The sequence below is a fragment of the Jaculus jaculus genome, chromosome 13, assembly GCF_020740685.1.
Source record: "Jaculus jaculus isolate mJacJac1 chromosome 13, mJacJac1.mat.Y.cur, whole genome shotgun sequence".
NCBI classification, from domain to species: Eukaryota; Metazoa; Chordata; class Mammalia; order Rodentia; family Dipodidae; genus Jaculus; species Jaculus jaculus.
The window spans coordinates 9829760-9856703 of NC_059114.1; the positions used below are offsets into that span (position 1 = coordinate 9829760).

The 26944-nt window shown below is 50.4% G+C and overlaps 1 protein-coding gene across 2 annotated transcripts in view; it reads right to left on the reverse strand.

Annotated features, from left to right (window-relative positions):
• Positions 1-322: 322 nt before the first annotated feature.
• Positions 323-26944, reverse strand: part of Ascc2 (activating signal cointegrator 1 complex subunit 2) — a 45335-nt gene continuing 18713 nt past the window's right edge. For both annotated transcript variants that reach the window (XM_045132626.1, XM_045132625.1), the window contains 15 exons: positions 26202-26269; positions 24274-24384; positions 22769-22881; positions 17278-17352; positions 15054-15161; positions 14765-14833; positions 14190-14264; positions 12831-13014; positions 10795-11009; positions 10257-10376; positions 5327-5420; positions 5121-5242; positions 4532-4631; positions 3271-3350; positions 323-835 (listed from right to left, as the gene is read on the reverse strand). In XM_045132626.1, coding sequence (XP_044988561.1) covers positions 664-835; positions 3271-3350; positions 4532-4631; positions 5121-5242; positions 5327-5420; positions 10257-10376; positions 10795-11009; positions 12831-13014; positions 14190-14264; positions 14765-14833; positions 15054-15161; positions 17278-17352; positions 22769-22881; positions 24274-24384; positions 26202-26269 — 1706 coding nt within the window. In that variant the 3' untranslated portion in view covers positions 323-663. The remainder of the gene's footprint in view (positions 836-3270; positions 3351-4531; positions 4632-5120; positions 5243-5326; positions 5421-10256; positions 10377-10794; positions 11010-12830; positions 13015-14189; positions 14265-14764; positions 14834-15053; positions 15162-17277; positions 17353-22768; positions 22882-24273; positions 24385-26201; positions 26270-26944) is intronic.

Genomic DNA, 26944 nt, shown 5'->3' on the forward strand with positions numbered 1-26944 from the left:
TAAGCCTTCCATGTTCAACTTTCCTCAGCTGCAAGAAAGGACTGAAAATAGTACCCACCTCCTACGTGAAGGTTGCCAGGACTACATAGATAACGTGAAGGACGTTTTGGAGCTACCGTTTCTTATGCAGGCAAAGACTGGAGGCTCACTGCAGGGGGAGATGTGCTCAGGGTCACACAGGGCAAAGCAACATTAGGAGGGTTGCACAGAGAGACAAACCCAGGTCAATGGACAGAGCATGGGTCCACCCTGACTTCCTGTCCTCCAGCGGGTGGGCGTCAGTGAGGAATGAGACAGAGACAGAGGGTCGTGGCATCATGAATCATTGTTGGAAGGATCAGAAACTTTATTCACGGGCCTTCTGTTGGTTTTGAACATACGGATCTCCTGCCATCAAGGGATAAAGGGAGGTGGTGTCCTGCTGCATGAGCCCTTGGGGCTGTGTCCCTTGTTCCTTTGCAGCTGGGGCAGCCTGGGGAGGAGGCCGCCGGCCAGCGTCGTGTTCCTCTGGCGAGGGATAGATAAGGCACTGTGTGTTCAAGAAGGCGCTCACGGCTGGCTGGTGGACGAGGTGCTGCGGCGGCCTTCTTAGGGGCCAAAGCGGAGGCTGCCGAGGGCAAGCGGACCTGGAGGGGCCTCCCTCGCTCGGGCAGCTTTGTGGCCTCAAGAGGGGATCATGCCTTTGTTTCTCTTGCGGTCAGCCATGGCTCTGCGGCTGTGGTTGGCTCTGGCTGCCTTGTTGGCTTCCTTCTTCCTGCGCTCCTGGGTTGTCTCCCGGCTCTGCCCATGGCCCCGCGGGCTGCCAGTCACTGCTGTGGAGCTGTCGTGCCGGTACCTGAGGGCGCAACACCCACCCCAGGGTGGGGGGGCATCAGTCAGAAGAGACTGTACTGGGAAGACCCCACAGCCCACCTTGGTGGCTTCCTGTTGAGGATGCACAGCCCGGACCAGCTTACCATGACCCAAGCGCAGCGGGAGAAGGTAAGGAGTTTCAGGAATGGTACTCTAGCCAGAGCCCATCTGCTGTCTGTCCCTAAGCCTCACTTTCAATTGTGGGGACAAATGACTGGAGAGGTGACAAATGTGTCCTCTCCCTTCCCCATTGGAGCCTCCTGCTGTAGATGGGACAATAGTGAGCTACAACGCAGAGCTTCACGTGGCGGTCTCCAGTGTCAAGTGTGCCCACAGATTTGACCTGGGAGCTTTTCAGCCCAACTCAAGCATTGGGATTTGCCCAGAACCCCACCCTCAGGGGACGGGGATTAAAGAAAAGTTAGAGTGGTTTTGTTTCCTGCTCAACAACCTTATATGGCCCCACTGCCTTCAGGATGAAATCCAAATGCTGGACCTCTCAGGGAGGCCTACTGTATCCACAAAGTGGGGCTAGGAGGTTCAGGACAGGGGCTGGCCTTAGGAGGACGCCAAGAGTCTTCGACCCTCTTGGCCGTTTCTTCAGTGGGAAGATGAAGGGGGGGTGTGTGGCTAGACAAATGAGTCTCAGGATAAACTAAGCACCCTTTCCCTGCGCATACTTGTGTTTGATGGCCTTTTAACCCTCAGGACAAATGCCACTGGACACTCCCTACCCTTCAGAGCCTAGCTCAAATGCCCGTGTCCCTACCATGACTCTTGGCCATACAGGATATATCGGTCTGCCTGGCACTCCTTCTATACTCTGCCTGATGCCAACTAGCTCTGGACACGATGGCTTTCCCTGCTGAGTGACAGACCTTACACTGCCTGCCAAGTGATGGCTACAAGAGTGGGAGCCAAAGCTGGAGCCATCTGGCCTCAACCCTTTTGAGCCGAGGTCTCACTGTGCAGGCTGGCCTCAGACTTGTGATCTTCCTGCCTCTGCTGCCTGAATGCTGGGATTGTAGGCTTTATCACCTCATTATGATGCTTGCCTGTCTCTCTTCCTTCCTTTTTATTTTTTTAAATTTGAGAGAGAGAGGGGCAGATAGAGAGAAAAAGGGCATGCTAGGGCCTCAGCCACTGCAAATGAACTCCAGATACATGAGCCACCTTGTGCATCTGGCTACATGGATCCTGGGGAATCGAACCTGAGTCCTTTGGCTTTGCAGGCAAGTGCCTTAACTTAAACCATCTCTCTAGCCCTCTCCTTCCCCTTCCCTTCCTTTTTCCTTCCCTCCTCTTCCCTTCCTTTTTCCTTCCTTCCCCCTTCCTTCCTTCCTTCCTTCCTTCCTTCCAAGTTTAGAGACTGTTAGACTAAGAGAAGAGGAGATATTATGAAGAGTTCCTGCCTATGAGAAGGAAAGAGTGGGTAAAGACCCTCTTTTTCTTTCTTTTTTTCCTTTTAACTTTTTTCTTGACAATTTCCATAATTATAGACAATAAACCATAATTATCTCCCCTCCTGAACCTCCCCTTCACAAATCCATCCTCTATAATTTCCCCTCCCCCTCTCAATTAGTTTTTCTTTTATTTACTTGTTTATTATTATTTGGTTTTTCAAGATAGGGTCTTGCTCTAGCCCAGGCTGACCTGGAATTCACTATATAATCTAAGGGTGGCCTTGAACTCACACCTTAGCCTTGGCCTCCAAAGTGCTGGAATTAAAGGTGTGTGTCACCATGCCTGGCTTAGTTTCTCTTTTATTTTAATGTCATCATCTTTTCATCCTATTATGAGGAAGACCCTCTTTTTCTTTATTTTTATATTTTTACTTATTTTTTTTAGGTAGTGTCTCACTCTGGTCCAGGCTGACCTGGAATTCACTATGTAGTCTCAGGCTGGCCTTGAACTCACAGTGATCCTACTATCTCTGCCTCCTGAGTGCTGGGATTAAAGGTGTGCACCTCTACACCTGACCTTTTTTTTTGTTTTTTTGAGGTGGGTCTCGCTCTATCACAGGCTGACCTGGAACTCACTCTGTAGTCTCAGACTAGCCTCAAACTCATAGCAATCCTCCGACCTCTGCCTCCTGAGTGCTGGGATTAAAGGTGTGAGCCACCATGCCCAGCCTTTTCCTTTATTTTTGAGGTAGGGTCTTGCTATATTGCCCAGGCTGGTCAATTCCTAGCTTCAAATAGTCCTCCTGCGTCTCCTGCTTCAACAGGTCAAGTAGCTGAGAGACCTTTGGCAGATTACATAATGTCTCAGGTCATCAGTTTCCTCACCTGTCAAACGTGGGCAATGACAAGAGTACGTAGGGTTGTCCTGATAGCTAAACTAGTACCCAAGAAGCCCCTACGGCGTATGTGTGGGTGTCCTGGGGGTCAGCCGGGGCTTACTCTCTTCAGTGCTTACCCCTTCCTGGCAAGGAACGCCATGCGCCTGGCTTCTGCCTTCTCCCGCAGCACTGCAGGGTCCTGCACGAAATGGTCCGGCTGTGGATGAAAGAGAATCATGAGTCATGAGGTTTCCCATTCCTGAAGGCTGTGGGGCCATGCTGGAAGGAATCCTGGTGCGTTCATGCCAGGAGTGGGCTACCGGGCGGCCTAGCAGGGTGACACAGCTGGCTGGCTGTGGGCTAGTGCTTCCTTGAGAAGAGGAGGCAGCTGAACAGACTGTGTGCAGACTGTCTGAGACGGCCACCGGGAAAGGACAGAGCCATCAAAGCCGCCGTGTCCTGGGAGCTGGAGGCCAGGCCTCACCTTCTTGCCACCGGCAGCACACTAAGAGTGCTGCTCTTGGGGACAGTCCCCCCGCCTCGAGTACATGCAGACCTGCAAAGAGGAAAACTGGGACCTAAGGATGTGGGCAGGCTTTGGGGGTCAATGGGTAGAAGCTCACAACTTAAACAAGTAGAATTAGTGATCTGGAAAGATGGGAGATTTCACAGAAGAATGTCAGCAGAGTGGCACCCCGGAGGCACAGTAGTTACTGGCAGGGCATGTGCGTCCCACCACTCAAGGCAGTTCCTGCTAGACCTTCTATACAGGCCCACTGGTGCCCTGGCCCTAGAAACATCTGTGGGGGCTGCTGTCACCTTCAACCCAAACAGTACCACTTTCATCTGCTTCTTATGTTGAGGTTCTTATGAAGATTTCAGTCGAAGAAAAAGTTTAGCAGTTAAAAGGCTTTTCACTGAGCCCAGATGACCTCCCGAACCTCTGCGCTCTAACTCCTCTCTGATTTTAACAATTACCACCCTGGACACGGCAGCCAGCAGCAGTTCTTCTCCCAGACCCCTACATCTGATGAACGGTTCAAAAGCTCAGCCTCTCAATTGTCCCCTGGGCCCTCTCTGGGCAGCAAAGGTTAGTTCTAAGCCAGCAGTTCAAGCATAGCCTGGCTAGAAGGGGCCCTCCCCACCCAGCAATGATGCTGAGGTTGTCCAAAGACCAGGGGCAGGGAGAGGTGGGCAGCACAAATCTTTCCATCTGTCCTTCAAAAATGTACCCCACTTTTTGTTTTGTTTTTTGAGGTATACCTCATTGTAGCCCAGGCTGACCTGGAATCACTAATCGCTATTCTACCTCGGCCTTCCATCTGCTGGGATTAAAGGCATGTACCACCATGCCCAGGCTGTACCCCACTTTTTATCTGCAGTTTGCCCAGAAGGTACCTTGGGGGCATCATCTTCTGTCTCCTCTTCTTCATCATCTTCCTCTTCCTGCCTTTCTCCAGGCACTTTGGTTCTCAGCACCTGAGGGATGGTGAAGGGCCTGAGGGTTGTGGGAGAAAGTGAGATCAAAGACTAGGTTAAACTTGGAAGCATCCTCTGGCCTCAGGGGCAGGGAATACGGTTAGGGAGAGCGAGCTGGGGAGGAGAGGCAGAGTTCGGGAGGCCAGGCAACCGCACAGGGCTTTGTAATCCAACCACGCTCCAGCCTCAGGTTCGATGTGAGGGGAGGGAGTAGGGGGTTGCCGGGTTGGGCCCGGGGCTCTCAGGTCCTGCTCATCAGGGAAGTCCTGCTTTGATCTGCACCGGGGAGCCTCTAGAGCCCACCAGGAAGTGCTCGGCACTTAACGAAAAAGGCAAAGCTGCCTGGTGAGATCAAGTAAGTGCTGCCTGACTCAGGCTGGGCGGCGGTGGAAGAGGACCCGGCCAGCAGCAGGGAGCTGCAGGCCGTCAGCTCTGGCTCCCTCTTCCGTGCACACGAGACGCGACGCTGTAGAGGCCCCAGGCCAGAGCTGCTCGCCCGGCGCCTCACCTGCGGCCGATGAGCTCGTCATCCGAGTCCGCGTCGTTGGCGCCCACCTGGTTGCCGTCGTAGGTGTCGTCGTACTCGTCCTCATAGTCGTCGCCCCGGGGACCCCCTGGCGGCAGCGGGACCTGCAGTAGCAGGAGCCGGGTTAGGGGGGCTGGGAGGGCGCCCAGTCTCCCCACAGCCCGCAGAGAGCCAGCAGGGCTGCCTACCTCCTCCGCCACCAAGCTGTACTGCTCGTAGCGCGGCCGCTGGGCTGCCACAGCCCGCTTGTCATTCACCAGCCTCCGCACGCTCTGCTCCTTCCTGGGACGTGGGGCAGCAGGGAGAAAGGGAGGAAACCATCAGGCCGGGAAGACTGAAGGGTGGGAAGGTTCCAGAGAGATGCTGGGCTTGCTTCTCTACCCTTTGGACTGGCCCACGCTGAGACAGGTGGCAAGCCCAGGGAGGTCAGGCCTTCACCACTGCTCGTGCCCACGGGACAGCTTGCCACCACGCCTTCCCCACCACGATGGGCTGAGACCCTCTGAAACAATGAACCAAAACAAACCTTTCCCTTGACGCTACGCCTTTCCCCCAGGAAGTTCCCTCTCAGTGACCTACTCTGGAGAAATGCTAGCTGCATATACAAAAAGATCTGAACGGCACTTTATTTATTAATTTTTTTTTTTTTATTTAAGCCAGACATGGTGGCACATACCTTTAATCCCAGCACTTGGGAGGCAGAGGTAGGAGGGCTGCCATAATTTCAAGGCTACCCTGAAACCATAGTGAATTATTCCAGGTCAGCCTGGGGAACAGTGAGACCCTACCTCGGGGGAACGGGGGTGGGGTGGGGGGGAGAGAGCTCAGTGTGGGAAAAATCTAGAAGGCCAACTATAATCATGTTGCAGGTGAGGGCAGCATGTGAAGTGAGGGGTCACACTAAACTGCACACAGCACGGTGTCGGCAGGGTCTCAGGTCTCTTGGCCGAGTTTTCTGCAAACCTGCAGAGAACCCTGGCCTGTCAGTCACATGCGCGGGCCTGTGGACTGTAGGTAGTCTGGCACGGCGGGGGAAAATCAATTCGTGATGCCAGACAAGAAAATCCAGCTTAGCTGTGAAATCAGGTCTCTGGAATGGGTGAGGGGTAGGGAGAAGAAAAAGAGACACAAGGCTGTGCACAGCTGCTATGAGGATCTAGTAACTGGCTCTTCCTTTTTTTTTGGCGGGGGAGGGAGGACACCTGAGTCTGTCCTCCTATCTGCTTGGAAGCCAGGGCCAGGTCAGGAGGGCCAGCGCTGGTGTGGGGAGCAGCGCTCTGCAACAGTCTTTGTTAAGAACCTGCTGCTTGCAGGCAGGGTTCTAAGGCTGAGTAGGGGAGATTCAGAAATGAGTCAGGTATGGATCTGTTTTCGTGACCGAACATGCAGTGGGGGTGATGAAGTGTGCTGGAGGTACGTCTGACCCCCGGCACAGACACAGGAAAAGAAAACCTGGCTCCGGGGCCCAGCAGTCTGGATGAATGGGTGGGGAGGCTTCGTGGCAGGAGACAACAGAACAGCACATTTTATTTGGACCAGTGAGAAACCAGTCAACAGGAACCTTGGCTGGTGGTGATGGCTCACACCTCTAATCCCAGCACTTGGGAGGCAGAGGTACAAGGATCACTGTGAGTTCAAGGACAGCCTGAGACTACATAGTGAATTCCAGGCCTGGGCTAGAGGGAAACCCTATCTCAAAAACACCTAAAATCACAAGCAAAACGAGCCTGCTGCACCCCGCCCCCCGCGGCTCCTGAGTGCAAGGGAATGGATCCTCCTCACTATCAAAGCTGCGGGGCCCATGCAGCAGCTCCAGCAGTGGCGCCACGCCCGCCTGCATGCCCGCCACCATCTGCTTGGCATTACTTCATTCCCCACTTGTGCCCCGAGGGCAGGGAGCCAGCCTCTGCACCCAGGTGTCCTTGCTGAACTCCTGGTGCACTCATCCCAGCAGCAGCCTGCTTGTTTAGTGGTTTGTCTTTCCCACGGTCTCTGCCCTTGGAGGGCAAAGCCCAGGTGCCCGGTTCACTTTGTTTCCCTGATGCCTTGCCCTGTATCTGGTGCTGGTAAATCGCTTAATAAATATTTGTTGAGTGAATAAATACTGAACACCTGAATGGAGGCTTTGCCTCTTTGCAATCTCTGCCCTGTACTGCCCAGCAGAGTGGGGTCAGTAAACACTGGCCATCTAGTCATCTTTGCTAGTAGACAGATTACCCCAGGATCATGGCACAGCCCTCAGGACACCCGGCTGCTTCAGATCAACCCTGACAGCTGGGAGCAGCTCCCGTCAAATGCTCAAGAGTGACCTACAACCAGGGTGGGGTCAACGCAGAACTCAATGATACCACGAGCCCTGGGCGAATCCGTACATGAAGCTCAAGGGGAAAGTTTGTGTCCAAAGATGCTATGTGGGGCGACCCACCAATCAGGCTCCCTGGGTTAGGGCAGGAGAAAGCCTTTTGTTAGCTTGGGAGACCCTGCCTTTAACCTCTCCCACTGTAGCCACTGGGAGCTGGGCATGTTGCAATCAATGTTGTAGGTGAGCAAACATTTCACTAGGCCTTCATGACCAGCCAGCTCGATGGCTTCAGAGCTGCCTGGTGCCTGCTCCCCAAGCCCTTGGGTGGCAAGCTTACAGCACCAGACAGCTCCAAGGAGTGGGGAACAGCTCTAAGCCCCAAATCAAACAGAAGCTTACACTTTGGACCTAGGACTCCTTCCAGAAAACAGCTGCATGTATGGGCCATCTCCTCCCTCTCTGGGCCTTTCCCCCTTCACTACAACGAGGGACATCACAGGCTGCACTCGTCCAGAGGCCCCCGGATGTCTCAGTCCCACGAGTCCATGAGTAGAACATTATAGCACAGAGTTACCAACATGTTTTTTCTTTTTCACTTGTCTGTTATTCTCTCTGCCATCACCACTGACTTTTTTCTTTAAAAAAATTATTTTGCAAGGGGAGAGAGAGAGACAGAGAATGGGCACACCAGGGCCTCTAGCCAGTGTAAACGAACTCCAGATGCACGTACTACTTTGTGCATCTGACTTTATGTGGGTACTAGGGAACCAAACCTGGGTCATTAGGCTTTGCAGGTAAGTGCTTAACTGCTGAGCCATCTCTGCAGTCCACCATTGACTTTTGATCTCTTCCACAGGTTACCATTCCAAACCCAGTATTAAAAAAAAAAAAGTTATTTGAGTGTGAGAGAGAGAGAGAGAGAGAGAAAGGTAGAGAGAATAGGCATGCCAGGTCAAAAAATTCCAGACGCATGCGCCACCTTGTGCATCTGGCTTTTGTGGGTTCTGGGGAATTGGAACCTGGGTCCTTATGCTTTGCAGGCAAATGCCTTAACCACTAAGTCATCTCTCCAGCCCATTTATTTGTTTGTTTGTTTGAAGTAGAGTCCTCACTCCAGCCCAGGCTGACCTGGAATTCACTAGGTTCAGGGTGGCCTTGAACTCACAGTTGATCCTCCTACCTCTGCCTCCCAAGTGCTGGGATTAAAGGCGTGTGACACCACACCTGGTTTTCTTCTATTTATTTATTTATTTAAGATGGGCTGGGAAGATGGCTCTGTTCAAGGTATTTGTTTACATGTAAAGAGAGAGTTTCACTCTGTGGTTCAAGCTGGCAATCTTCCTGCCTCAGCCTCCTAAGTGCTGGGATTAAAGATGTGCACCATCACGCCTGGCTGGGTGACCTTTTCAAAACATAAACTTGGGAGCTCTCTCTCATGGGACCTTCGCCACAGTGGAGCCAACGTCCCTGTCGTTCACTCTGCTTGGGAAGCTTCTGCTTTGCTGCTTGGCAGAACTGACCCCGTCAGTCTTCTGTTTCTCAGCAGAGCCTTCCTGCCTGGCATGAGGCTCCCACCAAGGGCCCAGGAGTGTGCCCACCTCATTTTGTAGCACTTGTAGTATCTGCTATGTGACGCTTGCTAATGCAAACTCCACATAGACAGAGGTTGTGACGGTTCATCCCCACCACAGCTCCAGACGCACAATAATCCAGAATCCAGAGCTGTTAGCAAACATCTACTGAATAAGTGATGACATCATGAATGGGCTTTTCTTTTTCTTTTTTGTTCTTTCTTTTTTTCGAGGCCAGGCTGAGACTACAGAGTGAATTCCAGGTCAGCCTGGACCAGAGTGAGACCCTACCTCGAAAAACCAGGAAAAAGAAAAAAGAAAAAGGAATTCCTGAGCTGGGAAGACTGCTCAGTGGTTAAAGACACTTGCTTGCATAGCCTGCTGGGCTGGGTTTGATTCCCTAGTACCCAAATAAAGCCAGATGCACAAACTGGCATGTGTCTGGAGTTTGTTTCCAGCAGGAAGCAATCCTGGCATGCCCATTCTCTCTTGCTCTCTCTCTCTGCTCATAATGGCCCTATGAGACAGAGTCCTAGGTTGCTCCACCTCTTTTTGGCTTGTTTTTGGTACTGGGAGTATGTATAATTCACACCTTGTACATGCTAGCATGTGATCTGTCACTGAACTACAAATAAAGTCCAAGACACTTGTGTGACTTTGCGTCTGGCTTTCATGGGTGCTGGGGAATTGAACTAGGGCCAGCAGGCTTTGCAAGCAAGTGTTTAACTGCTGAGCTATCTCCCTAGCCCCAATTTTCTCATAACCTGGGGGACAATCAGGTTGAAAAGTAGCTTTTGGGCCAGGCGTGGTGGCGCATGCCTTTAATCCCAGCACTCGGGAGGCAGAGGTAGGAGGATCGCTGTGAGTTCGAGGCCAGCCTGAGACTACAGAGTGAATTCCAGGTCAGCCTGGGCTAGAGCGAGTGAGACCCTACCTCAAAAAACCAAAAATAAGGAGTGGGTTTTGGGAAGCACTGCCTAGCTCTACACCCACAGAGTCAACAGTCAACACATCAAAAGACATCATAGGAAGGGAAGAGGGGACAGGTTTGGCCCTCTGGCCTCCTGCCGACAAAAGATTCTTCACTCAAGGGTCCTACACAAGCGGAGCCTGAAGCACATCATGAAGAAGCGCGCCCTCAGGCCGGAAGGCCCATGGCAAGTTACGTAAGGTAAGGACGGCCCTCTGCTTTCTTTCCACAGCTGCAGAGCCGAGGCGTGCCGCACTGCGACTTGCCACACTCACCTCCGGCCCTTGTGCACTCGGCTCAGGTCGACTGAGTCCCTGCTGAACACATCAAACTCGTCGTTCTGGAAGACGCTGTGCCGAGATGACAGCAGGGGTGTGGGGTCTGGCTTCACCTGTCTGGGACACAGAACAGAAATCAACTGAAGGGGCCCCGCCGCCTGACACCTGCGCGCGCCTCAGCCCTCCTCTGTGTGCAGCCTGCGGTGGGGAAACAGGCTAGAGTGAGACCCTACCTTGAAAAAAAGATAAGTAAATAAATAAAAAGGTCAGCAGAGGAGTGGCTTTTGCTGTCATCTCTTGGGAATCTGCTGGGAATGCATCCAGACCAGGGCAAGACAGGATTCCAGGAGCTCTAAAGGGTCCTGCAGCCCTGGACCAGCCCCAGTCTCTAGTCAGTCTTCTTTTCCCAAAGAGGGCACTGGTTCTAACAGTGGAGAAACACCGCTGTGGCAGAGGAAGCAAGCTGAGTGCCAGACGCTGGGGGGACAGTGGGAGGCAGGGAAAGGGTGCCCCCACCCCAAGGGCCTCCTCCCACCTGTCTAGGCTGCGGTCCAGCTGGCTGAGGGCGGGGGCCAGCCGCTCCTCTAGAATGTTGTTGATCACCCGTTCCGGGTCATAGCTGTAGTGCTCCAGGCAGGCCAAGATGAAGCCTTCCCCAAGGTCTGGCAGCAGGTCCTTCACTTGGGAGATGAGCGAGTCCAGCTCCACGCCGCTCACCGCAGGGCCCAGGGCAGCGGCTGCACCCATGCACTGTATTGGGGGTCAGAGTGAAGGGGAGAGAATGGCTAAGCAGACAAGCGAAAAAGAAACAGTCCCCAAATAGCACTGGACCTGGCATCAGGGGCGCTGGCACTGTTCCTCCTGTCTGTGGGACTTTGTCAAGTGACTCAGACCTCTTTCGGCCTCCATTTTCTTCCTCTGCAAAGCGGGATTCCGACTTCTGGCTGTGCTTCTGCTGTGTGACTTGGGTGTGGTGCTCCCCCTTGGAGCCCATCTCCTCCTTATGAAATGGGCACAGTGCCACCCATCTCATGGGGCTGGTGCATATGGCTGCAGGAGGCAATGCACATTACCCACTGAACACAGCACCCGGTATGTGCCTGGCCTTCCAAATGGCCATGTGCTGCTGAGCAAGACCCTTCTCCAGCTCTGCCAAGTGACAGACAGCAGAGGGAAGGAAACAGCTCCCACTAGCCAGACTGTGGCGATGTGCCCCTTTAGCAGTACTGTCAAGTAAGGGGGTTCATCTTACATGCGGCCCAACGTAGCTTTGTTTTCTCAGGATTTCTGAGGAAACGGACACACTGAAGCATGAAGGGTGGGGCTTTGGTGCAGCGGTGGCGTGCTTGTGCAGCGCTAGCAAGGCCCTGGGTTAAGACTCCCAGCACCGAAACGATGATGGGGATAGAGTAATGAAGGTCCTCTACGGCTTGGAGAGCAAGCCGAATGTGCAAGGGAGGCTGGAGGTGGAAGGATTGTCTTTCTCCAAGGCCCTAGGAGAATCATGAAGTTTGGGATCTAACAGGAAGAACAGCAGCAATTGTTAATGGGCACGGAGGACCAGCTGGGCACCTGGTGTCCCATGTAGCAGCTGTGGGAATCCTAACAACCTCATCCAAGTGGGCTCTGCATCTTTCCTTCATGCAGAGGCCAGGCTGAACAGAAGTGACATGCCAAGACCCCACAGTTGGCGAGCAGCAGAACAGGCTACCCCTGCAGCCTGCTGTGATTTGTGGTGTCCTGGAATCAATCGAGTGCCGATCAGTACAGTCTGGCCAGCTCAGGAAAAGCCTGGGGGAAGCGCTGGATCTAAGGCTTCCCAACTTGCTTAGCACAGCCCTGTGGTTCCAGCAAGGCTAATGTCATGTTGCAGAAGGAAACTGAGGGCTGGATGTGGTGGCACATGCCCGTAATCTCAGCATGTCAAGGCCAAGACAGGAGGACTGCCATGAGTTCAAGAAATAGACTCTGTCTCAAAAGAACAACAACCAACAAAACTAAATGAAGGAAAGAAGTCAGGGGTGGTGGCTCACACCAAGGCTGAGGTGGGAGATCACTGTGAGTTTGAAACCAGCCTTGGCAACAGAATGAGTTCCAGGTCAGCCTGAGCTACAGGGAGACCTGATTCAAAAAGCAACAAAGAGAGCCAGGTGTGGTGGCACACACCTGTAATCCCAGCACTCAGGAGGTAGAGGCAGAAGGATGGCCATGAGTTCGAGGCCACCTTGAGACTACATAATGATTTCCAGGCTAGCCTGGGCTAGAGAGAAACTCTATCTTGAAAAACCTAAAAAGGAAAAAGAGGAAAAAGACAGACACATGTACATGCACGCACGCAGCACGCTAGCTACGGCTGCAACAGTTTAAGGCTCTTGCTCTCTTCCTAATCAACTTCCTTGGACTGGGGACCTCTTAAAGGCACCACAAGCTACCTCATCATTCAAGTCCATCAATCCTAAAATAAGTCTTTTCTGAGGGCAGAACAAGGAAAGGAGCCTGGCCACTGCCCCACCTTTCAGAGGTGGCCAGGAGAGGTTAGAGAAGCAGAGGAGTGCGTCCCCACACACGTACCTCCTTCTCCTCCAAGTTTTCCAGGTGTGATGGCACTTCACTGACTGGCTCCGCTGTCACGGTGACCTGGTTACTAGGATCCTTGGTCCCCGATGGGTCTTTAGTATCTCTGACTTTCTGTCTGTCCACCCCTTCCCACGCACTCTCCACAGCCTGGAGGATGTATGCCGTCCGCGTCTCGTCCCTGTGAGGCTGGGTTAAGAGCTCTTTCTTGGGATCCACTCTCTTCACCTTCCAAGCTCTGGAGCACCCTGATTTCTCAGTTCCTGTCTAGCATCTGACCATCCGGCTCTCGCCAGGGGCTTTCTGAGCTTAGCTGACAGGTGTCATGGAAGCCTGAGCTATGTGGAGCAACAAGTAGACTGTTCCCATACAGGCGTGCAGCCCAGCGCGTGCTGCTCGCTCAGCAGGGAGCAGCTCTGGTGGACAAGGCTCGGGATTACCGCCAGTGTCCTGGGTGACTGGGAGATCCAGCAGCTACTCTTTTGCTCTGACAGCCAGGAGGGCCAATAGGGCCACTGGTACTAAGCTTCCTGTTCACATGGCTGAGGACTTTCTACAAAGGCTAGGGGAGCAGAGAGCCCCTGAGGCAGGACTGACAACCTACCCCGGGCACAGAAATGGCCCATAGGCCAGCAACTCCCTGTCTCTCCTCCCCTCCCTACCCTGGGCACTACCGAGGTGAAAATTCAAGTTGCCTCTAATGCCCTCCTTCCATTTCTAGCCCCAACCCCGTTACCCATGTAGGATGCCTGTAGTCGCCTCCTTAGCCCCTGACCACCCCTGCTGGGTCCGAGGCCAGTGCAGTCTCTTTCCAGAGATGAATGGAACCTTTTCAGAGTGTAGAGGGGCAACATCTGGTGAAGATGCCACCCCCCTGCAGTCTACACAGAGCACTGGAGGATGCCTCAGAAGGGCCAGCTCTTTCTGTCCTCCAGTCCCTGGGAACATCCTGGGCTCATCCCCAGCCTGAGCCAGGCCTTCTTCCAGGCCTGCTCTTCCCAGCTTGGACATCACTTCCATCCGATGCCCTGCCTTGAATGCCACTAGAAGTGCTGTCTAACTTCTAACTACCCACTTACTTGCCTCTTTCCCTCCTACGGTGAGTCTAAGAGAGTGGCCAGAGTTCCATATAGTTCCACAGGTCCAGACTCTCAGAAGACACCTAGACACAGCAGCACTTCCCCTGCCTCAAGTATCAGAGCACTTGATCTCTTCTAGAAAAGAGGGCATTGGGGCTTTAGTAGGCCTTGAGCAATAGCTGCCCGACCTATGTATTTTGGGGCTCATCTCTGTCCCTCTGTGTCCTGGGAGGCCATGTATGACCTGCTCAGGCCCTGGCCTGCGGGAGAAGGATACAAGACTGACGAGGCCTGCTGCAGCAAGCTGATATCTTCAGCCACAGGGAAGAGTGCATCATAGTCCCGGAGAAATCTGAGGCAGAGAGCAGGCAGGGAGGTCAGGGCTGGGACCACAGGGACACTGTTCTGCTCAGGGACACCCTGTCTTTCTACCCAAACACAAGCTCCGGAACCTTTGTGCTGTGGTGAGCATCTGTCAGGGGCTCTACTACGTAAGGCCTCGTGGGCCAAAGGGTCCCATAGCTGTCCTCAACTCAGCCCCACTCACGACTTTCTTTTCTTAGTTTTACTATCGTGTGTGTTATGTGGGTACAGGTGTGTGTGTACCACGGTGTACCTGTGGCAGTCTGAGGACAACCTTGGGTGTCAGTCCTCTCCACCTCATTTGAGACAGGGCTCTCTTGTTGTCTGCCTCTGGGAAGGCCAGCTGACTTGTGAGTTTCGGGGTTCTCCTGCTTCCACCTCCCATTGCTCTAGGTGTACTGGGATTGCAACTGGCTTTCGGAGGCACCGGGATCTTGGGCTAGTGGAGCAGAAGCCTGAACTCTGGAGCCACCTCCAGGATCCACTCACCTCTTCTCCTGCAGCAAGGAACTGAAGATCTGAAGGAACTCTTCAATGAAGCCCTGAATGTTGTCACAGCTGGAACAGAAAACCAGTGAGGATGAGCCCTGGCAGTGCCAGAGGATGTGGCGGTCCCGAGCACACTTATGCCACCCCTCTGTAAGGCTCTGGCTGGTTGGAGGGAAGAGGCATTTTTTTTGGGGTTTCCTATCCGCCTCAGCAACCAGAGTAAGGAGGAGCCGAAATGGAGTGATGAGACCGTACCTGCTGGGTGTGGAGGCTGCTCCTGGGGGCTTACCTGCTTTCTAGAATGGGAAGGAGGCAGATCTGGTTTAGGATGATGTGAAACACCTCCATTAGCTTCTTCTTGGAATGGGAAAGCCTCTGCCACATGTCACCAAGCAGCCTTTGATGGCCAGAGAGAAGAAATATAGATTTAAAAAGATAAAAGGGGGCTGGAGAGATAGCTTAGTGGTTAAGCACTTGCCTGTGAAACCTAAGGACCCCGGTTCAAGGCTCAATTCCCCAGGACCCACGAAAGCCAGATGCACAGGCTGGCACATGCATCTGGAGTTCGTTTGCAGTGGCTAGAGGCCCTGGCATGCCCATTCTCTCTTACTCTATCTTCCTCATTCTCTGCCTGTTGCTCTCAATTAATTAATTAATTAATTAATTATTTTTTTAAAAAGATGAAAGGAAGCTGGACATGGTGGTGCACAACTTTAATCCCAACAATTGAGAGGCAGAGGTAGGAGGATCACCATGAGTTCAAGGCCACCCTGAGACTACATAGTGAATTTCAAGTCAGTTTAGGCTAGTGCGAGGCCCTACTTTGAAAAAAAAAAAGAAAGAAAAAAAAATGTGTGTGAAGGCTGGAGAGATGGCTTAGCGGTTAAGTGCTTGCCTGTGAAACCTAAGGACCCCAGTTTGAGGCTCAGTTCCCCAGGACCCACGTTAGCCAGATGCACAAGAGGGCACAAGCATCTGGAGTTCGTTTGCAGTGGCTAAGGCCCTGGCGCACCCATTCTCTCTCTCTCTCTCTGCCTCTCTCTCTCTCTCTCTCGTCTGTCACTCTCAAATAAATAAATAAAACAAAAAAAATTTTTTTTTAAATGTGTGTGTGTATGTATACATATACACACATACACACACATATATAAATATATATATAAAAGGCATCAAGTGACCTCTTTGAACCAGGTACAGGAACCTCTTCACTGCTGAGAAGGCCATAGGTCACAGCTGGCAACAGGCTAAAGGTACTAGGTGGCTAGCTGGCTCCAGGATCACTTCTTATCACAACAGTGGGTTGAACCAAGGGCTTGAATCAACAGCTGAAGGGAAGGTTTAAACATGGGGGCCAGCCATCCTATTACCTACCAGGATTTGGGGGGTTCTGGATAAAAGGACCTAGTTGACAAACAGGATTTTGACACCAATTTCCTTTATGCACTTAATAATGAGTCTTGATTTGCAAAGTCTTCATCCTTAGGTCCCTACAGAGCATGTATTTAAAAAAATTTTGGGAGCCAGGCATAGTGGCACATGCCTTTAATCCCAGCACTCAGAAGGATGAGGTAGGAGGATCACCATGAGTTCAAGGCCAGCCTGAGAATATGGAGTGAATTCTAGGTCAGCCTAGGCTACAGCAAGATCATATCTCTAAAAACTAAAAAAAAGAAAAAAAAAAATTTTGAGGGTGGGGCTAGAGAGATAGCTTAGCAGTTAAGATGCTTGCCAGCAAAGTCAAAGGACCCAGGTTCAGTGCCCCAGTACCCAAAGCCAGATGCACGAGGTGGCGCATGCATCTGAAATTCATTAGCACTGGCTAAAGGCCCTGGCATGCCCCTTCTCCTCCCCCCACCAAATAAATAAATAAATAAATAAATAAATTATTAAAAAAAAATCTTGGAGCTGGGGAGATGGCTTAGTGTTAAAGGTGCTTGCTTGCAAAATCTGCCAGCTAGGGTTCAATTACCCAGCACCCATATAAAGCCAGATGCAAATGGCACATGATCCCAATGCACCTATGACAATGAGAAGTGGAGCCCGGAGAATCTGAAGCTTGCGGGCCAGCTAGTGTGACACTTGTTTGCAGCAGCACAGGACCCTGTCTCAAGGCATGTGTAGCACAGACTTACGCATAAATAAATATGCTTTGCATGCATAAAGCCCTGGGTTCAATCCCCAGCACCACAAAATAAAGCTACAATAAAATTTTAGGATTTAAGACAGGCGTGGTGGTGCACACCTTTAATCTGAGCACCTGAGATTACCTAGTGAATTACAGGTCAGCCTGGGCTAGGGTGAGATCCTACCTTGAAAAACAAACAAACAAACAAAATCTTAGGAGTTAAAAAAAAAAGGAGACCATTAAGCATGGAGATAGTCATGCGCTCAAACTACATGGTCACCGGTCCTGCTCCTTTGTGCTAGCTTTGGGGGTGTTGTAGCCAGCAAAAGCCCACTGTGCTCTGGCCTCCCTTTCCCACACAGCATTCTTAGTTTGGTCCCTGCCTCACTTGCTGTCTTCAAGCCTCCTCTTCTTAATTGCAGACTCCATTTCGGGAATTGCCACTTCATAAAAGGAAGCCAATCTGTGGAGGCAAACACAGAAAAAGAAAAAAGCTGGATTAATTGCTAAGTACCACTTTCTAAAAGTAGATGTATCACCAATTATCAATGTGTAAATGTCACATTTTATTGAAAAAGTTAACCCAATGGAGCAGAAAGCCTCATTTCTTTCTCCCCTAACCATTTTAAATTTCCGGGACTACCCAGGAGCTTCCCTGAGCAGACCCAGAATGACACACTAGGCTGGCTCCACCAAGAGCCTCATGGGAAGTGACTGGTGGCTGTGCCTATTCTAGCATAGCAGCCAGAGAGCCACCATGACTCCTGAGGTTTGTGAAACAGACAAGATTATCTCTTTGTTTTTTTACTTAAACAAAATGGGTGGGGGGCTAGAGAGATGGCTTAGCAGTTAAGGCGCTTGCCTGCAAAGCCAAAAGACCCAGGTTCAATTCCCCAGGACCCATGTAAACCAGATGTACAAGGTGGTGCATGTATCTGGAGTTTGTTTGCAATAGCTAGAGGCCCCAGCACACCCATTCTCTCTATCTGCCTCTCTCTCTCTCTCTCAAATAAGTAAATAAATTGAAAAAAAATTTTAATAACTTCCATAATTATAGATAATAAACCATAATTCCCTTCCCTCTCACTTTCCCCTTTACAAGTCTACTCTCCGTCATATCCTCTCCCCCTCTCAATGAGTCTCTATTTTATTTTGATGTCATCATCTTTTCCTCCTATTATGAAGCTCTTGTATAGCTAGTACCAGGCACTATATGCCATTTTGTGTCTGGACGATTATATTATAAGCAGTCCTATCCTTCCTTTGGCTCTTACATTCTTTCTGAGAGAGAGAGAGAGAGAGAGAATGGGCATTCCAGGGCTTCCAGCCACTGCAAATGAACCCCAGATGCATGTGCCACCTTGCACATCTGGTTTACATGGGTCCTGAGGAATCATACCGAGGTCCTTTGGCTTTGCAGGCAAGCGCCTTAACTACTAAGCCATCTCGCCAGGCCACATTGAATGTTTTTTATATCACTTATAGAGTTAAAAATTATGGTCTGGTGAGGTGGCGCACATCTTTAACCCCAGCACTCAGGAGGCAGAAGTAGGAGGATCCCTGTAAGTTCAAGCCCAGCCTGAGACTACATAGTGAATTCCAGGTCAGTTTGGGCTACAGTGAGACCCTACCTTGAAAAACAAAACAAAAATAAGCCATGTGTAGTGACTGACTCCTGTAGCTCCAGAACTTGGGAGACTGAAGCAGAAGGATCATGAGTTGGAGGCCAGCCTAGACTACATAGTTAAGACACTATCTCAAAAGCAAAACAAGGGCTAGGGAGATGGCTCAGTGGTTAAAGCGCTTGACTGCAAAGCCTAAGGACCTGGGTTTCCAATAACCCATGTAAAGCCAGATGCACAAGGTAACACATGCATCTGGAGTTTGTTTACAGAGACTAGAGTCTCTGGAGTGCCCATTTTCTACCTGTCTATCTCAAATAAATACGTTAAATAGTAAATGCAATTTTGTATGTAATAAAAACAAAACAATTAAAAATTACAGATAGGGGCGGGAGAGATGACTTAGTGGTTAAGGCACTTGCCTGCAAAGCCGAACAACCCAGGTTTGATTCCCCAGGATATAAGCCAGATGCACAAGGTGGTGAATGTATCTGGAGTTTGTTTGCAGCAGCTGGAGGCCCTGGCACACCTGTTCTCTCTCCCAAATAAATAAATAAACAAACATTACATATATAAAACAAGTTGGGCACAGTGAGATGGGCATAGCAGGACCTCTTGCCATTGCAAATGAATTCCAGACACATGCACTACTTCATGCGTCTGGCTCTGGGAAGTGCACTGGGAAGGGAACTCAGGCTGGCAGGACTTGCAAGCACCTTTAACTGCTGAGCCATTTCCTCAGCCCAGGAAGACTTCTTGAGCCTAGGACTTTGAGCCCAGCCTGGGCAACATCAGGAGGCAGAGATCTCCTTTTTTCTACTCTACATCCTTCTATCCTTCCCTTCCCGCCCCCCACAGCATTCCAGACTGACTTCCTCTGTCCACTTCCTGGTCATGCTTACCCAAGGGCTCCCTCCCTCAGGGACCAGATGTCCAGTGCATATTGCCCTGGCCACTGGAACGCCGCTGCCTCTTTCCTGCGGTGTAATTCTTCCCTCCGCATATCTTCAGCTTCCCCAAGCCACACAGGCATTTTCAGGGCCTAAAATGGTGATGAACTTATCACAGGTGTCCTGCAAATGCTCGCCTGTCCTTCAGCTGGCTTTTGGCAACAAATCATCTTGCTGTATACTGTACACAGCAGAAGGTAACTAAGCCAAAGAGGCAGACCCGACTAGATATGGCATCAGCAGAGGCCTTTTAGAGAGGGCAGTTTGGCCCTGGCAGGTTCAACTCTTGCCAGACTGCTGTTGGTGGAAAGGTAAATTGAAATAACCCCAATGGAGGGCAATTTGGCAAAACCTATGAAAATTACAGACGTACATACCATCTGTCCCTGTAATGTTTTTTTTTCCTCTTCCAACTAGGGTCTCATTCTAGCCTAGGCTGGCCTTGAACTCAGTGATCTTCTGACCTCTGCCTCTCTGAGTGCTGGGATTAAAGGTGTGCACCACCACGCCAGGCTGTCCCTGCAATTTTACTTCTAGGAATCAATTCTCAAATGTTTGTTGAGGTACAAAGTTATTCTATGTAGCATTTTTCTCTCTCTCTCCCCCTTTTCAGTTTTTCGAGGTAGGGTCTCGCTCTAGCTAAGGCTGACCTGGAATTCACTGTAGTCTCAGGCTGGCCTCAACTCACGGCGATCCTACCTCTGCCACCACACCTGACAATTTCTCTCTTTTCTTCCCCCCACCAAGGTAGGTTTTTTTTTTCCCCCAAGGTAGGGTTTCAGCTAGCCCAGGGTGACCTGAAACTCACTATATAGTCTCAGAGTATCCTTGGACCCATGGTGATCCTTTTACCTCTGCCTCCCAAGTGCTGGGATTAAAGGCGTGCCCCACCATGCCCAGATCCCTGCACCCCACATAGGCTTTCTTTCTCTTTGAAATAACAACTTGGGGGCGGGGGAAGAACCTAAGGGTCTGCCTCTGTGGTCTGGTACCCTTATTCAAACCAAAGACAGAGGTGCTTTACACAGTGCACGGTACCACTGAGTGAAAAGTAAAATGCAAATAGTACTGTGGGTGGTCTTTATAAGCTAGCATTTATTTTTAAAAAGCGGGGTGGGGGCTGGCAGTGTGCTCAGTGGTAGAGCCCTTGCCTAGCATTTGCAAGGTGCTGGGTCCTATCCTCAACACCTGAAAAGCAAGGGGAGAAGGTACAAGCGTGCACACTTGCCTACATGTGTAAGTCTACAGACATGTCTCTAGAAAATTCCACAAAATTAAAGACAGTGTTTGTATGCAAGGAACAGAACTTTCAAAGAAGGGGGAGAGGAGATTCTATTTTACACTTTGAATTCTGAACGATGTGAAGGTTTTATTGATTCATAAAATTCAAGAGCACAGACAGCATGCTTGGATTTGCTGAGGAGGAAGGCGGTTGTGACAGTGATGAGTGAAAGAGCTGTCTTGGTAAGCTCGGCCTCTTCCACTGGGCTGTGGGGACTGGAGTCACGGTGGGTGCCAGTGGGCTTTCCTGGTCTGTAAGACAGGCTGGACAGGCTGGCCTAGTCATAGGCTGTGGGGGGGGTCAAAGGCAGAGCCACTTCCAAAGTATTTTCTTTCCCACACTCTGAGATGGGTGGGGCCTCTTTCCCTCTACTGTCCACCCCACTGAAGGAAAAGCTTGCTCATCCAGAACTTTCCCAATCTCTCTTTCAGAAGCCATGTGTACCTTGCTTAGGGTGATGCTTGGACAAAATGGTAAAAGATAACACAGTGAGAGTGGCAGATTTCCTCAGTGACCTTGCTTCCTGCATTTCTCCCAGCACGTGCCCCTTCATCATGTAAGAATATCCTTTTTTCAAGTGGATGGCTACAGATGCTTCCCAAGTCTTTTCTTCTGTGGAGGCTGCTGCTCAGCACTTGATTCTATCAATGTCTGTGAGGCTATCAATCCTGATGTTTGATTCTCATGAGGGGAGGAGACCATGCAGGACAGAGGACCGGCTGCCATCTCTTGTATGTATCAGTATGGTATTAAGCGGATAAAGCCTCCCTGCCATCAACTACCCTGAGCTTTTTTTCTTCATCTCAGCAGGACCTTCCCATAGCTCCACTGGAGCAAAACCCCCCAACCTCTCCCACATTAAGGAGAATAAAAGCCCCACTCCACAGTCTGTTTTCTACCAACCGGCGCATCTTGTTGTACTGACTCCTTTGCCCACTGTACTGTGCCCTCAACCCCAACTCGGGGAATACCCTGGCTCTCCCTAGAACTTACTTCAGATTCATATACACACCACTTCTGCCTCAGCATCCTTCCCTGCCATTACTTTTGTTTAGAGCATTCCTATTCTTTTATGACCCCTCCTTTTTTTTGTTTTGTTTTATTTTACTTATTTGACAGAGAAAGAGGGAGAGAGACAGAATGGGTGCACCAGGGCCTCTAGCCACTGCAAATAAATTCTAGACACGTGTGCTCCCTTGTGCATCTGGCTAATATGTGTCCTGGGGCATCGAACGTAGGTCCTTTGGCATTGCAGGCAAACACCTTAACTACCAAGCCATCCCTCCAGCCCTTAGGCCCCTTCTTTTAAAAAAGTTTTTTTCAGACAGGCTCTATGTTACCTGGGCTGGCCTCCAGTGATTCTCTTACCTCAGCCTCCTGAGTAGCTGGGACAGCAGGAAAAGATAGCTACTGTGTAGCTAGCTTCCTCTTCATTCTTTAAGGCCTTTTCTTTCCCTCTCTCTCTTTTTTTGAGATAGGGTCTTATTGTAACACAACCTGACCTGGAATTCACTATGTAGTCCCAGGCTAGCCTCAAACTCACGGTGATCCTCCTACCTCTGCCTCCTGAGTGCTGGGATTAAAGGCGTGTGCACTACGCCCAGCTTCTTTTAAAACAAATTATTTCTAATTTTATTTATTTGACAGAGAAAAAGAGAGAATATGGGTGTGCCAGGGTCTTCAGCCACTGAAAATGAGCAACAGATGCATGTGCCACCTTGTGCATCTGGCTTACTTGGGTCGTGGGGAATCGAACATGGGTCCTTTGGCTTCACAGGTAAATGCCTTAACTGCTAAGCCATCTCTCCAGCATCCCCCCACTCCACCCCACCCCACTCTACCAATTCTTACCCCAAATTAGGACTGCTTCCAAACACAAAGGCTTCTCTTGGCAGGAGTCTTACATGTGTTCCTTACTTCACACTCCCAGCTGGAAGAGGGACTGGCCCATTCTAAGGACCAAGTCAATAATATGTGTGTGAATGATTCATGGACCAGAGCCCCTTACTTCAACTGCCACTGTACCTGCTACAGAAGTCATGTTTCTGGAAGGTCTGGGAAGCCAAAGGGAAGATATCCAAAAAGGCCCAGAGTGTGGTACAGGTATCACACAGGTAGAGAACAATGTCCTTTAATTCCTGTTGCCAAGAGAAAACACTGTATTACTTTCCTCTGCCCCACAGACAGCTCTGTGGAGGGCCTGAGGCATAACTAACAGAAGTCAGAGTCCCTAGTAGGCAGGAGATTGCTGGGGGGAAGAGTGGGCAGTAAAGACCCGTGTACAGCTTGACCAGTCCATCTCTGGAGGTTGAGCTGGGCCACCTGGCACCCTAAGCCTCATCATTTGCTATTGTAGCTCCAATAGGCTCACATTTGGTGACAGATAAGGTCACTTCTAGGTTTTGTTTGTTTTGTTTTTGAGGCAGGGTCTGAACTGTAGCCTAGCAGCCAACCCAGAACTCAAAGCAATCCTCCTTCCTACCTCAGCCTCCTGAGTGCTGGCATTAAAGATGTGTGCCACCATGCCTGGCCACTTCTAGTTCTAAGATAATACTCTCTCTCCTCCAGACTGAAGGAAAACCATCCCCAGAATCTGAACCCTATCTGTGCTCACAGAGAGAAGGCACAGCCTGGTGAGGACAAGAATAGCGAGCCCACACCTCCCTCATCCTGAAGAGGGCACACAGGACATGGGGTGCTTGCTCATCTGTTATGCTGATTCTCTTGCCAACTAAGGAGCCGGCTGGGTGGCTGTCAGGATCCCTGTGTGACTGATAAGGAAACCGAGGCTGAGAGGGCTGAGCTGTTTTGCTCCCACAGTTCCTGGTATGTACTCTTCTGAAACCCTTGCTTAGTGGATGTTTTTCCACTAGATGGCAAATGCCAGAAGGGTGGCTCTCAGTTGCCCCATTCCTGCTCCTTCTATTTTTTGGGGGGGTACAGGTGGCTTTCGAGGTAGGGTCTCACTTTAGCCCAGGCTGACCTGGAATTCACTATGTAGTCTCAGGCTGGCCTCCAACTCACAGCAATCCTCCTACCTCTGCGTCCTGAGTGCCGAAATTAAAGGCGTGCGTCATCACGCCCGGCCCTGCTCTTTAGTGCTTTTCTGGGTTCCTTAAATGTCCACTTTCTGTATGTCATCCTCAGCAGGCTTCAAGTCCCATGAGACAGGCACCAGGTCTGCTTCTGCTTTACCCATAAAGCCCAACCCAGGGCCTAGCACGTGCTGGCATCTCTCAGTATAAATCATTGAATCAGCGACTGGCTCAAGGAATGGACCTGCTGCACAGAACCAAATGAGGACTAGAGCCCAGTCTCCGAATTCTAGTGACTTCTTCTTCCAGTACTCCATAGACAAGGCACTTCACCCACGAGACAAGGAGAAATGGATGCTAAGTCAGGAAAGGAGGTTGGGAGCAGGGGAAGAAGCCACTGAGGCCGGTATAATGGCAATCTTCTAGGCCCTGGAGCAGCCAGGCTTTGGCTGGAGAGGTCCGGCTAGAAGAGGCTGGGCTGGAAGGCAACCTCACCAGAAGAGGCATGTCGCTGGGGGTAGGCCGTCCTTTCTCCTCAAGCTTCTGTGGTGTGATTCCAGCCGCGTCCCCTTGCAGTCCACAGTGCTTGAGGATACTGCTGAAGACCTGAGAAAGGCAAGGGGCTCTCTTCCACAATCTGCGGAACCAGCAGCTAGGACCTCTCCCCACAGCCAGGGACAAGTGATCCAAAAATGGCCTTGGGGCCTTGAGAACAGACCGTGCTCCCAGGACACCAGCTGAGACGATGACTTCTTAAGAAAGTGAGGTCATGGGCTGGAGAGTTGGCTTAGCGGTTAAGCGCTTGCCTGTGAAGCCTAAGGACCCCGGTTCAAGGCTCGATTCCCCAGGACCCACGTTAGCCAGATGCACAAGGGGGCGCACGCATCTGGAATTCGTTTAGGTGGCTGGAGGCCCTGGCGTGCCCATTCTCTCTCTTGCTCTCTGCCTCTTTCTCTCTGTCTGTTGCTCTCAAATAAATAAATAAAAATAAAAAAAGTAAAGAAAGCAGGGTCAGAGAAGAAACCGGATATGGGTGACAGAAGCATCCTTACGAGGTGACAGTAAAGATTAAAAGCACACTATGAAGGGGCATAGGTGTGGCTCAGCGACAGCATTTGCCTAGCGTGCCCTGGGTTGGATCCACCATATACATAAAACCACAACATGTAGGTAAAATGTAAGGCCTGAAGAGACTTGCAGATATTACTTGATGTGATTGATTCAGCAAATACAAGGCAATGTGAAAATACTTTCAGCAATATATAATACGTTTTTGTATCCCTTTGTAGATGGCTATTTATGGGACATACCTTTTTTTTTTTGTCTTTCGAGGTAAGGTCTCACTGTAGCTCAGGCTGACCTGGAATTCACTATGCAGTCTCAGGATGGCCTCGAACTCACGGCGATCCTCCTACCTCTACCTCCTGAGTGCTGGGATTAAAGGTATGTGCTACCATGCTCAATCCCCAAGGTCTCTTTTATTTTTTCATTCATTTCTTTGTTTTTTTGAGGTAGGGTCTCGCTGTAGCTCAGGCTGACATGGAATTCACTATGTAGTCTCAGGGTGGCCTTTGAAGTCATGGCCATCCTTGACCTCTGCCTCCTAAATGCTGGGATTAAAGGCATGAGTCACCATGCCTGGCTTTTTTTTTTTTTTTTTTTTAAATGGTCTTACCATAGAGCCCAAGCTGCCCTCAAACTCAAGGCAATCCTCCTGTCTTAGCTTCCCAAGTGATGAGAATATAGGCATGAGTCACTATGACTGGCTCCTTTCTGTTTCTTTTTTTTTTAAATTTCTTACATTTTCTACAATGAGTATTATTCTTTTATGAAATGGTTTTGTAAGACTTTTAAGTTTCTATTTGAGAAATATAGGCCTCTGAAAGGGATAGCTCTTGGAGGTATAAAGCTGTTGGCAAACAATATAAAATGCAAGCCATGGGCTGGTGAAATGGCTTAGCAGTTAAGGTACTTCGAACCCAGGTTCGATTCTCCAAAACCCACATAAACCACATGTACAAGGTTTTACCCATTCTCTCCCTCTCTCTCTCTCTGCCTCTTTCTCTCTCAAATAAATAAAAATCTCAAAAAACCAAAAATAAATAAATAAATAAAATGCAAGCCAAACTTTCAGTGAGTGTCAGACAGCCCTTAAGATTTCAGTCCTATTAAGGAGGACAAAGGGTGAATCTGAAGGGGTGTGCTTCCCTCCCTCCTCGCCTCCCTTTTTTATTTCCGTTAAGGATCAAACCAGGGCTTTGCATATGCTAGGTAAGTACTCTCCTACCAAGCCACACTTCCAGCCTGGGTTGGGGTCTAGAGAGGGGCTAGAGGACAAATGTTTCTTCCAGAAAACCATCAAGTGATGAGGACTGACGCACACCCCAGACTCACCCTCCCCACCCAGGGCTGAGAGCGGGTACCTGAAGGATGGTGGGGATGGTTTCGTCCAGGTCGCTATAGTAACTTGGCTGCTGGGTAAAAATGTTCCCTAGAAAGAAAAAACAAAAAGGAGCTGGTGGTGAGGGGTGGAGAGGACATGTTACAAATGGTTATCAGGGGCTGGAGAGATGGCTTAATGGTTAAGGCGCTTGTCTGGAAAGCCAAAGGATGCAGGTTGGCTTCCTCAGGACCCACATAAGCCAGATGCACAAGGTGGCACATGCATCTGGAGTTTGCAGTGGCTAGAGGCCCTGGTGCACCCATTCTCTATCTGCCTCTCTCTAGCAAATAAAAATAAAAAACAAAAACAAATGGTTACCAGAATATTCTGTGATCTTTCTCTTTCCCTAAGCCTATGGGGAAGACAAAAGACAAGTCTTGGGCTCTGGCCCTGCTGGCAATGACCTTTGGCCTAGGGCTGGGAAAGGAGCTTGTCTAGTACAATGTAACTTTTCAGGCATCCCTGACTAGTGAATTATATAAAAGACTGGCCCTGGCCAAACCAGCTCATCTTGATAACTCCAGGGAGTGACCAAACTTGGGCACCATGCCTCCTATGACATCATTGGCTTTGGAGGTAAGAGCTAGACATCCAGGAAAATTTTAGCAACTATGATCTCTGCTCAGTAAAGCTGCATACAGTAATGCAGGATTCTTGCCAGGCCACACCTCTGAAAATGTGAAGAATTTCTCTGGGAATCCTTGCTTCTGGACATGTCACCAT